General features: G+C 35.5%; 1 protein-coding gene across 6 annotated transcripts; it reads left to right on the top strand.

The window, feature by feature from the left end:
* The first annotated feature begins 332 nt into the window (after positions 1–332).
* On the top strand, positions 333–5,202 carry LOC137818713 (proton pump-interactor 1-like). 6 transcript variants are annotated; one of them, XM_068622288.1, is made up of 8 exons: positions 333–469; positions 1,279–1,679; positions 2,713–2,910; positions 3,010–3,189; positions 3,289–3,483; positions 3,740–3,838; positions 3,949–4,461; positions 4,705–5,202. In XM_068622288.1, the coding sequence occupies exons 2-8, from the start codon at positions 1,287–1,289 to the stop codon at positions 5,023–5,025; spliced, it is 1,899 nt and encodes a 632-aa protein (XP_068478389.1). In that variant the 5' UTR covers positions 333–469; positions 1,279–1,286; the 3' UTR covers positions 5,026–5,202. The 6 variants fall into 6 exon arrangements, with proteins under 6 accessions (XP_068478389.1, XP_068478396.1, XP_068478404.1 ...); XM_068622295.1 differs by having other exon boundaries at positions 341–469; positions 1,267–1,679; XM_068622303.1 differs by having other exon boundaries at positions 412–622.
* The last annotated feature ends 6,105 nt before the right edge of the window (positions 5,203–11,307 follow it).

Below are 11,307 nucleotides of genomic sequence, written 5' to 3'. Positions count from 1 at the left end.
TTTTATATTAACTTATATTAATAACTATATATTTAGGGAAAAAATGAAAAAAGTAATTAATTCAAGGAAGATTAGAATAATTCATTTATTTATTTTTAATTTTAAAAATTATTATTACAAAAAGTTACGAGGTAATTAAATTGAACATTACTCTGGCAATCAATGATGAGAGATAATTTAAAATATACGAGTTACATTTAAATTAAATTTTCTTAAAAAGACAAAATTTATATTTTTGAAATAGAATAAAAACAAAATGAAATCATTTTTGATAACGTGATATAGGCACGTGTTCTCTCTCTCTCTCTCTCTCTCTCTCTCTCTCTCTCTCTCTCTCTCTCTCTCTCTCTCTCTCTCTCTCTCTCTCTCTGTGTCTCTCTCTAACTCTGGTTTATATTAATCCTTCCCATTGTGAGACAGGGAGAGATCTGGCCCAGTTTTGCTCTCAACAATTCTCTCCCTTTCTGAGGTACTTTTCCTAATTTTGGATTTGATTTTGGTGTCGCTTTGTCAAAAGGGTCTTCTTTTTTTGCAATCTCTCTCTCTCTCTCTCTCTCTCTCTCTCTCTCTCTCTCTCATCGGGGGAATAATCCCTTTGTGCTTATCTCACTCCTCCATACTGGTATTCGTATTTCTTCTCCTTTTGCTGTTGTTGCTTCACCATTTCTCATTCTTCTGTGTGCAAATTTTCTGTCTTTTTCGGTGTATCAGTCGTGGGTGTGGTTGTTCAAGGTATTAGGATCACACCCTTTTGATTTTTTTGCCATCTCTTGCAATTGTGTCATTGTTTTGAATTTGGGTTTGCATGCATGGTTTGATCATAGAAAAAGGCCTGATTTTTGCCTAAAAATCTGGTTTTTTTTTTCGGAGCGGGTGTTTCTTGTCATTCGTATTTGATGTTTGATGTGAAGATGATGATAGATCCCTTTTCCATTTGACGTGCATGGTTGAAATTGTACATGATTGTAATCAAATTGATGAAATTCATGTATTTATTTATTTGACTTAATGATTTGTTTATTAATAACCTTTGACCTGAATGCGTAATTTTTTTATTAAATAAAAATTGATAATGGTTATCAATCCTTTGTGTTTTCTTTTTGACTCATGGGGTTGACATTGGTGTATCTGTTCTTTAAGCCCGTTGATTAAACTGTTGAATCGTACTGTTCATAAATGTTCCGTATTTTCGTGTGAAGCACTCATCATTGTTATTATTAATTGTTAATGTGAGCTTCTGAATAAGGTTTCTTGGGTTTTTGCGAGGCTGTCCTGTAGTTGGAGCTATGGCGGTTGAGGTTGTGGGATTTGAGACGGTTCAAGGGCCAGCGGAGAACAGCGCTGAAGAAGACAAACCTGTTTCTCCAGAAATTGAAAATGGGAAATTGGAACAAAAGGCAGAAGTCGCTGACGCCATAATATTTGGGTCAGAGGGAGATGAATCTGCTAAACCAGAAGCTGAAGTTGCTCCAGATTCTAATGCTGCTCCAGATGCTGATGTCCCTAAAGATGCAGTTGAAGATTGGCCTGCGCCAAAGCAGATACATTCTTTTTATTTTGTTAGGTTCCGGCCTTATGATGATCCAATCATCAAAGCTAATCTTGATAAGCTTGATAAAGACATGAGCCAGAAAAATCAAGCACGAATTCAGGTCACTGATGCTCTAAGGGCAAAAAGGGTGAGTTGACAAAGCTTTTGTCATGCTTGCTTGATAACATGATGCCCTTGGTGGAGTTGAAAGTGGGACGATAATCTATGAAGGGAAATACATACTCCTGTTCTTCTTCATTGTCATTTTCCACATTGTCAAGCATTGTCTATGTGTTAGATTTGGCATGTTTCATCCCCTAGGCGTAATAGCTCTGGATACAAAGTTATCTGAATTTTTAATTATTACAGTTGTTATCTAATTATCTATCTAGTGTTCTATGTGTCTGTTGTTCTGTTTGTTTTAATTTACTCACTTTAGTCCCTCAATGTTGCAGTTCAGTTTAATCATTATGTTGTTGTGTTTGTTGGTGTCATAATGTTTTAATTTGCTCATTTTAGTCCCTCGAATTCCAGTTCAATTAGATGTTGTGTTGTGTTTGTTGATGTCATATTGTTTTAATTTAATTCCTCAATATTCTAGTTCAGTTAGATGTTGCATTACTGTTTTTTGTTGATGCATAATGTTTCAATTTGCTCATTTTAGTCCCTCAATATTCCAGTTCAGTTAAATCAATGTGTCGTTTTTTGGTTGTTGTTATCGCTGTTTTGATTTGGTAACTTTAGTTCCTCAATATTCCAGTTTTGTGTTCTTTGTTGTCCATATTTTTAAATTTGCTCACTTTCATATATATCTCAATATTGCAGTTTAGTTGAATGGCTATGGATAGAAAGTTATTTGACTTTTATAATAATACTTTATTATAGTCATCAATTTAGTTACTATTACATTTTTTTGTTGTGCCATTGTGTTTGTTGTTGTCGTTATTTTTAATTTGCTCAGTTTTGTCCCTCAATATTCTGTGTCGTTAATCAGCCAAAAGCTGTATTGGTTAAAATGGGAAATATGATTTTTTAAGTTCATGGACTTTCTTTTATCTGATGGAGAATGTGTGTAACCTAACAATTAGCTGTCCTTCTGTTAAATGGATTTACGATGTATGATAGACTCCATGATTATTTTCTGATATGTAATTTATTTTCATATTTTGATTTTTATGCAGTCAGAACGTGCAGAGTTGATTTCTCAGATTAAGTCTCTAAGAGATGACAATAAGCAATATCAGAGTATTGTTGATGAAAAAATAAAAGAGATTGAACCTCTGCAGCAGGCATTGGGCAAACTGCGTTCTACAAATAATTCAGGTTCAGGCCGGGGTGGGGGTGGATTATGCGCATCTGAGGAGGAACTTAACAATCTTGTATGTCAGAGTCAAAATTCTGTTTAGTTTAGACTTCATTACTTTGTCTATTAGTATTAATCCAAACACCACTCCCATATATGCTTTTGATGGACGCAGATCAGTAGCTTGCAATACCACATACAACATGAGAGCATTCCATTGGCTGAAGAAAAACAAATCATTCGAGAAATCAAACAGCTTGAAGGGACAAGGGAGAAGGTTCTTGCTAATGCTTCCATGAGAGCTAAAGTACAAGATTCTTTGGGCCAGAAAGAAGACATTCAAGATCAGGTGAAGGTAAGATTGTGTGTATTTTTGCCACCAAGGTTCAGGTAAATGTTCTGATTTATAGTTGTGTTATGTAAAATTTTCTTTGACAATTATATTTCATTGCAGCTTATAGGTGGTGATTTGGATGGAGCTAAAAAAGAGAGGCAAGTAATTCGGTCCAAAATCAAACAACTTGATGATGGAGTAAAAGCCTTAGACAAGGATATCCAGTCCTTACAGGAGGAACTAGGAGCTGTTACTGAAAAGAGGGATAAAGCTTATGAGAACATTCAGCAGCTGAGAAAGCAACGTGATCAGGGGGTGTGTTTTTGCTTGCTTGTGGAATACATGCAAAAATTTTAATTTTATATTTTCTATTATACTCTTTCTTTTGATCCAAATTTATATTGATCTATTCAAAGCTTCCCTTCCCCTTTTCTGTTGCTTCAGAAGTGACTCTTCGGCATGCTATTGATTATTTTATTAATTTGATTTTAGGATTTGCTATCTTTTCTAGTTTTCCGATTTTGCATTGTAGAAATAATTTCTAAACATGAAGCAATATTAATTTTTTCAGAACTCCTATTTCTACCAAAGTCGTACAATTTTGAACAAAGCACGGGAGCTTGCTGCAAAGAAAGATATTAATGCGCTTGAGGAATTTGTACAAATCGAGGTTTGTCTGCATAGTCTTTGTATTGTAGTGTACTTTATCCATCTGATCACTCTTTTCTGGTTTTTTTAGCTGAGCGTTGTTGTAGTTGCTATCCTTTTTGTCGATTCCAGGTTGAGAAAGCTATGTCACTCTGGAACAGTGACAAATCCTTTAGAGATGATTATGAGAAAAGACTTTTGCCATCGCTGGACATGCGGCAGTTGAGTAGAGATGGACGGATGAGGAACCCAGATGAAAAGCCACTGCTGGAAGTACCAAAACCCATTGAGACTGGTACATTGGCGAAAAGCAGTGTGAAACAGCCAAAGGGGGAGTCTAAACCAGCACCTCAAGAAACTGAGCCCGAGCAGACGTTCCAGAAAGAAACCAAAAAGAAAGGAAAAGATATGAAATCCAATGTGGAGAATAAGGTTTTAGAAGATGCTGATGAATATGAATTTGAAATGCCAAAGGAGACTACTGTCAAGGAGCCCCCAATTAATCAAGAAAAGCTGAAAGAGATGAAAAGAGAAGAGGAAATCGCAAAAGCAAAGCAGGCGTTGGAAAGGAAGAAAAAACTGGCGGAGAAAGCTGCTGCCAAAGCAGCTATCAGAGCACAAAAGGAAGCTGAGAAGAAGCTCAAGGTGATTGTTTGTTGATTGATGCACATGTTTGAGTTTATCTGTCATGCATATATTTTGAAGTAGTCAACCAACAAGTAATAGTAATGTTGTTTCCATAAAAGTTAAAGAAGACACCACACATAACAAGGTAAAATAAAGTTTTGTATCAACATTGGTGCATTCAAGTTGAATTAATTTTGTTTGATCATGTTTAGCCAAAAGAAAACTATTTGAAATAAGAAATTTGCACATGAGTAATTGTAGGACCGTGAGAAGAAAGCAAAGAAGGCAGCTGGTGGGTCTGGAGCTATTTCAAATCCTGAGGAAGTGGCAACAGATGTTGTGGAGGATACGGAACAGAAGAGCAACAACGTTAACATGGAGGCATCGTCAGGTGTGGCAAAGGTCCAAAAGGAGAGCAGTGTGAGGCCCAGGATTCGAGCAAAAGTGCTGAAAGGTGCCCCTGAATCAATCCCAAAGGCTATTCTGAAGAGAAAAAGGTCTCAAAATTACTGGTTATGGGTTGCATCTTGTGTTTTGATAGTCCTGGCTGCTTTGGTCTTTGCATTCGTCGTTCTTTCTTGAGAAGCTTAAGTCTAGAAAGATGGCTTGGCTAGGTTTGAGAGAGTAAGTAATTTGGTCCTTCTATATACTCCTCTTTGGCCACTGGATCAAACACAAACTGTGTCTTGTGCTAACTCTTTCTCAGGGGACAAGTTATATATTTTACTCTCCCTCTAAATTTTGTTAGATTTCATGTTATACCGGGATTTTGTCAGATTTCATGTTATACCGGGACTTGGATTTCTGTTTTCATTTTTTTTTCACTTTGGTAGTTAATTAATCTGCCAAATGGCACTGAGATGTACTTGAAAACTTTGTGCTCAGATATTCTAAATGTTATAGTTTTGATAATAGAGAATTTTTTTATGTAAAATTATGAAAAAATTGGTGTTGGTGGATGGATGGTGATGAGTAATAGGTGACAAAAGGCATGATGCATGCATTAGGCAGGGTTCATTTGTTAAATTCTCAAATGCGACTTACCAACTTGGAATCTTTCTGGTATATAGAAAGTGTCATTTCTTTTGTACTCCCATAGATTCCGTGTGCATATCATAGGAGTTAAAGACCAAACTTTCCCCTTGTTACCATCAACTTGCCGTCATTGATTGCATTTCTCCGTGTTAAGTTTTTTTTAACAAAGTTTTCACACTGTATAATCCAAATTCAAAATGATTTTTTTTTTATGAAAAAAATTATTTTCAAATTATGTAATTAGGAAGTTGAAGTTTTTATTTCATGCTTTAAATTGTACAATTTTAAATTGTTGGGTTTCAAAGTAAAAAAAATTCTACATTTGCCTAAGTACATAATTAGTTTCTGGATTACATAACCTGAAACCTTTTTTCGATGCATGATTAGTTTCCAGATTATGTAATCCAGAAGTCTTTTTTTAGCTTTTGAATTACATAATCCGAAAATCGTTTTTCAAATGTGTGTCACGATTATATAATCCAGAAGCTACTCTATGGGGTAACACAAAAAGAATAAAAAGATATTTTCACGTTTTATATGGGGTGGCAGATGAACCTATGTAGGTGCAGAAAGAAACATTCGGCAATTATTTGCTCCATCTGATGAAATTTGATTCCCCGTCCAATTTTAACTTTGATGTAAAATGATAAAAATGTCCTTAAATAAAAAAGGAGCCTAAATAAAAAGAGGTTGTAGATCAAAATAGATATGTTTCTAGATTTAGATTTTTGGAATATTCTAAATTTTTTAGGTGTAATAAAATTGTTTTTTAAAAATGAGATTTTATTTTGGAATTTTATTTTTGGAATATAATAATTTATTTTAGATTTTTTTTTTAATTCTTGATTTTTAATTATGGAATGAATGATAATTTTAGAAATTAAAAAGTGTATAGGTGCAGGTTAAAAAATCTGTTGGAACAAATTGCCTTAATAGGGGGTGGTCTGAATATGCCGTGGGTTATTTTTTGGTTCAATTTTCTAAGTTGCGGCTTAAATGGATTTAAGTAAACTAATAATTATATTAAAACAATATAAAATAATGTTTATATTTAAAAGAAGTATTATAGTATAAGTATTGAAAAACATATTTGTTAATGTTATGATGAGCATGTGGCAGCTGGAGAAATGTATTATTTATGAATATAAAATTATGTATCTTTACAGAAAGGCAAAGAATATATATATAGGTATATCCATGTAGAAACAGAAAGCAGTTTACAATGCAATTACATAACTATTGGTCTAACACCCTCCCTTAAACTCATGGTTGGATTGGGGACAACCTTGAGTTTATGACGTACATGAAGAAAGGTAGAACCAGAGACAGGCTTGGTGAGAAGATCAGCCACTTGAAAATGGCTAGGAATATGAACAAGTTGAACCACACGATTTTGTACATTGTCTCTAACAAAGTGAAGATCAAGCTTAAAATGCTTGGATTTGGAGTGCATGACAGGGTTAGCACTTAAAAGCACAGCTTCAAGATTGTCAGAAAATATCTCAGGAGGTGGTGTTTGTATGTAGAGCTCATGAAGAAGAGATTTAAGCCATAGAATCTCAATCATGACAGTTGCAATTGCTCTATATTCGACCTCTGTACTACTTCGAGAAACAGTTTTTTGTTTGTGTGTTGACCCTGAGATGAGATTTGAACCCAAATAGATGCAAAAACCAGAGGTGGACTTTCGATCATCAGGATCTGCACCCCAATCAGCATCAAAGAAGACTTTGATGAAGAAAGAGGATTGTTGGTGTAAAAGAAGACCATGATCAATTGTTCTAGCTAAATACCGAAGGATACGCTTCACAGCTTGCCAATGATGAAGTTGAGGAGAATGCATAAACTGAGCAACCTTATTGACAGAGTATGAAAGTTCAGGACGTGTGACAAGCATATACTGAAGAGTACCCACGACGAAGCGATAAAGAGTTGGATCACTGAATATTTCTAAGGAATTCTGATGGAGATGAGTGTTGGAAACCATAGGAGTGGGATAAGGTTTAAAGGCCAACATGTTTGTACGTTGTAGAATATCACATATGTATTGAGAATGGGACAAATGCATGTTCCCACTTGTTGTGCGAGTAATTTGGATGCCTAAAAAATGATGTAGGGGACCCAAATCCTTCCAAGGAAAAAAGGAATGAAGGTTAGAAATAAGAGAGGAAATTTCAGTGTCAGAAGATCCAGTGATTAGAATGTCATCAACATAAACTAATACAAAAAGAGATGAGGTAGAAGTATATTTAACAAAGAGAGATGTATCACTCTTGATGGGTTTAAAACCAAGATGAATGAGAGTAGTACTTAACTTAAGGAATCAGGATCGAGGCGCTTGTTTCAAACCATAGATGGCTTTGTTAAGTTTGTTAGGTTTGATGGCTGCAACAAGAGGGGGGGTGAATTGTTTTCAAACTGTTTTAACAAATACTTGGCTTAGAGTAAAACTTTTTCAATCAATTCAGAAAAGCAATTCAGAAAACTAATCAAACTACCAAACAAAAACTGAAGCAGAATTACAATCGGTTAAAATAGTAGTTCAACCGGTTGTTCACGACAACGGAAAACTCAAACAGATATAGAGAGAAGAGATAGAGAGAATTACACACAGATTATACTGGTTCACTCTATTGCATAGCTACATCCAGTCCTCAGTCAAACCACTGAGTTTTCACTATGCAATCAATCACAGATTACACAAACACCACACACAAGAAGGTGACTTTGAATCCCACAAAGCCTACTCACCCTTCTTGCACACCACAACCACCTCAAGCCAGAATCCCACTGACTTTACAGGATTTTACACAATTATACAGAAATATTACAAGAACAATTACTTGAACTTGAACAGGATTAGAAAACACATGGTAAAACGTAATACACCAGCACCCTAATGATCAGTTCTTTCAAAGACAGCAAAGCACAAGACAATCTTGCTAAAAACTTGATTGAAAACTTTTCACAAACAATTTCGTAATCTCTCAAATCAATCTCAACTCAGAGTTTTAAAAGTTTCTGTTTCATCAATCTTTTAACGTTTGAATTAAACACATATTTATAAACCTTGAAATGCTTTAAAGCAAATCTGTACAAACAAATCAATTACAACAGATTTTCAAAAAGTTGTTACAAGCACACATTTAATCGGTTAAAACCATGAAATAACCGGTTGAATGCTCTTGTCAGTTATAAAACAGTTTTAAAACCTTCTTTGTTAGCGAAGTTACAAACAACCGATTATCTCAACACTTTAATCGTTTGTTTTTCCCTTTGCATGGAAAAACACTTTAATCTTTAAAATTGATTGAAATGAGCTTTGTTTGAGATTTAAAAACTGATCTTACAAAGATTCTAAACCCAAAACTAAAACCTAAAACATCACCCAGTTTCATGCTTCACTTGGATTTGGCACATCAAAACTTCCCATCTTCAACAGTCTCCCCCTATTTGATGGAGACAAATCCCTGGGATGCTTTAGGAATGTTCCTTGTTTAGAATCTGTTAAAACCTACAAACACTGAACAAACACATAATAAACTATTCCAAACAAATATGCATTATATGTCAGATATCAAAATAAGCAAAAACTGCATAAGAACAATCGATTATAATACAAAGATAACCGGTTGAAATCTTGCTGAAAAACCAGAACAAAACAACAGAAGAACATTACAGCTTCCAACTCCAGTAGCCCTTCTTAACTCTTCTCCCCCTATTTGTCTCATCAAATAGACAGAGTAGATTAGAATATAACTAGGATAAAGCATGCATATCAAGAATTCCCAATTCATTTCGTGAAGAGTAGAACCTATCTTTGGATAAAGGCTTGGTGAAGATATCAGCCAGCTGCCTTTCTGTGGAAACAAACTTGATCTCACAGTCTCCATTGGCTATATGATCAAGAATGAAATGGTGTCTTATTTCAATGTGCTTGGTCCTCGAGTGTTGAATATGATTCTTTGTCAGGTTAATAGCACTTGTATTGTCACATAGAAGAGGAGCTTTACTCATCTTTACACCAAAATCCTCAAGTTGTTGTTTGATCCATAGAATATGTGCACAACAACTACCAACTGCTATGTATTCAGCTTCAGCAGTGGATAAGGCTACACACACTTGTTTCTTACTATGCCATGAAATGAGGCTTGAGCCAAGCAAGTGGCATGCTCCACTCGTACTCTTCCTATCTAATTTGCAACCTGCAAAATCTGAATCAGAATAACCGACTAAATGTATAGGAGAAAGAGAGGGATACCATAAGATATTTAAGGATCCTTTTTGCAGCCTTGAGATGTGATTCCTTGGGGCAAGACTGAAATCTTGCACATAGACACACAGCAAACATGATGTCTGGCCTACTTGCAGTTAGATAAAGAAGTCAACCGATTAAACCTATGTACATGGTTTGATTAACCTCTGGTCCAGCTTCATCAGCTTCTAAGTAGCAGTTAGTTGACATTGGAGTTGTTGCTGCTTTGCAAGCTTCCATCTCGAACTTCTTAAGGATTTATTTACAATACTTTGATTGGCATATGAAGATTCCTTCCTTGGATTGCCTAACTTGTAGACCGAGAAAGAAAGAGAGTTCTCCCATCATTGACATTTCGAACTCCCCCTGCATAGCTTTGACAAAGTCCTCACAAAGTTTCACGTTAGATGAGCCAAATACAATATCATCTACGTATATTTATACCAAAATAATATTAGTTCCAGCCTTCTTAATAAACAAAGTTTTATCTACTTTACCTCTTTCATACTCATGAGATAGAAGAAAAAGACTTGGCCTCTCATACCATTGACGTGGAGCTTGTTTGAGGCCATACAATGCCTTCTTGAGCTTGTATACACACTCTGGATGTTTGTGATCTTCAAAGTCAGGTGGTTGTGAGACGTATATCTCCTCATTCACGAACCATTGAGAAATGCACTCTTCATATCCATCTGAAACAATTTAAAACCACTCATACAAGCAAAAGCTAATAACAACCTTACCGCTTCCAACCTTGCAACAGGTGCGAAGGTTTCATTATAATTGATGCCTTCAGCTTGATTGTACCCTTTGGCCACTAGTCTCGCTTTGTTCCTTGTAATGATGCCTGAGTCATCAGATTTGTTTATGAAAACCCACTTTGTACCTATTACATTCATTTGGTTGGTTCTCGGAACAAGAGTCCAGACTTCATTCCTTACAAACTGATTTAACTCTTCTTGCATAGCTGTTGTCCAGAATTCATCCTTCAAAGCTTCACACACTGATTGAGGTTCAATCTTTGAAACAAATGCGGAGTGATTGCAAAACTCTGCTACATGCCTTCTGGTTGAAACTCCTCTGTGGATTTGACCTATGATGTTGCCAATGGACAGATCCTTAGGAACCTTCCAGTCTTTTGGCAGATCTTCCTGCTGCAGAGTTTCAATCGGTAGAATCGAGGATTCAATCGGTTGAATTTTTGTGTTGTTGTCAAGGTTCTTCAAGAAGATGTTTTGATCATCCTCCTATGTATTGATCTTAACAGCAGCTTGTTCACAATTTTTAGTCTCATAAAAAATAACATGAATGGATTCTTCCACAATCATAAGCTTTTTATTGAAGATTCTATAAGCATGGCTATTAAGAGAGTAACCCAAAAATATACCTTTATCCAACTTAGCATCAAACTTACCTAAGCTTTCCTTGCCATTGTTAAGGACATAACACTTACAACCAAAGACTTTTAGGTGGCTCACATTTGGCTTTCTCCCATTCAGCAACTCATGAGGTGTTTTCTTCAATATAAGCCGAATCAACACTTTATTCATCACGTAGCATGCAGTGCTCACAGC

Source organism: Phaseolus vulgaris, chromosome 11 (genome assembly GCF_000499845.2).
Source record: "Phaseolus vulgaris cultivar G19833 chromosome 11, P. vulgaris v2.0, whole genome shotgun sequence".
NCBI lineage: Eukaryota > Viridiplantae > Streptophyta > Magnoliopsida > Fabales > Fabaceae > Phaseolus > Phaseolus vulgaris.
Note: the sequence above shows the minus strand (reverse complement) of the source record. Positions and strands in the feature narration are given on the sequence as shown.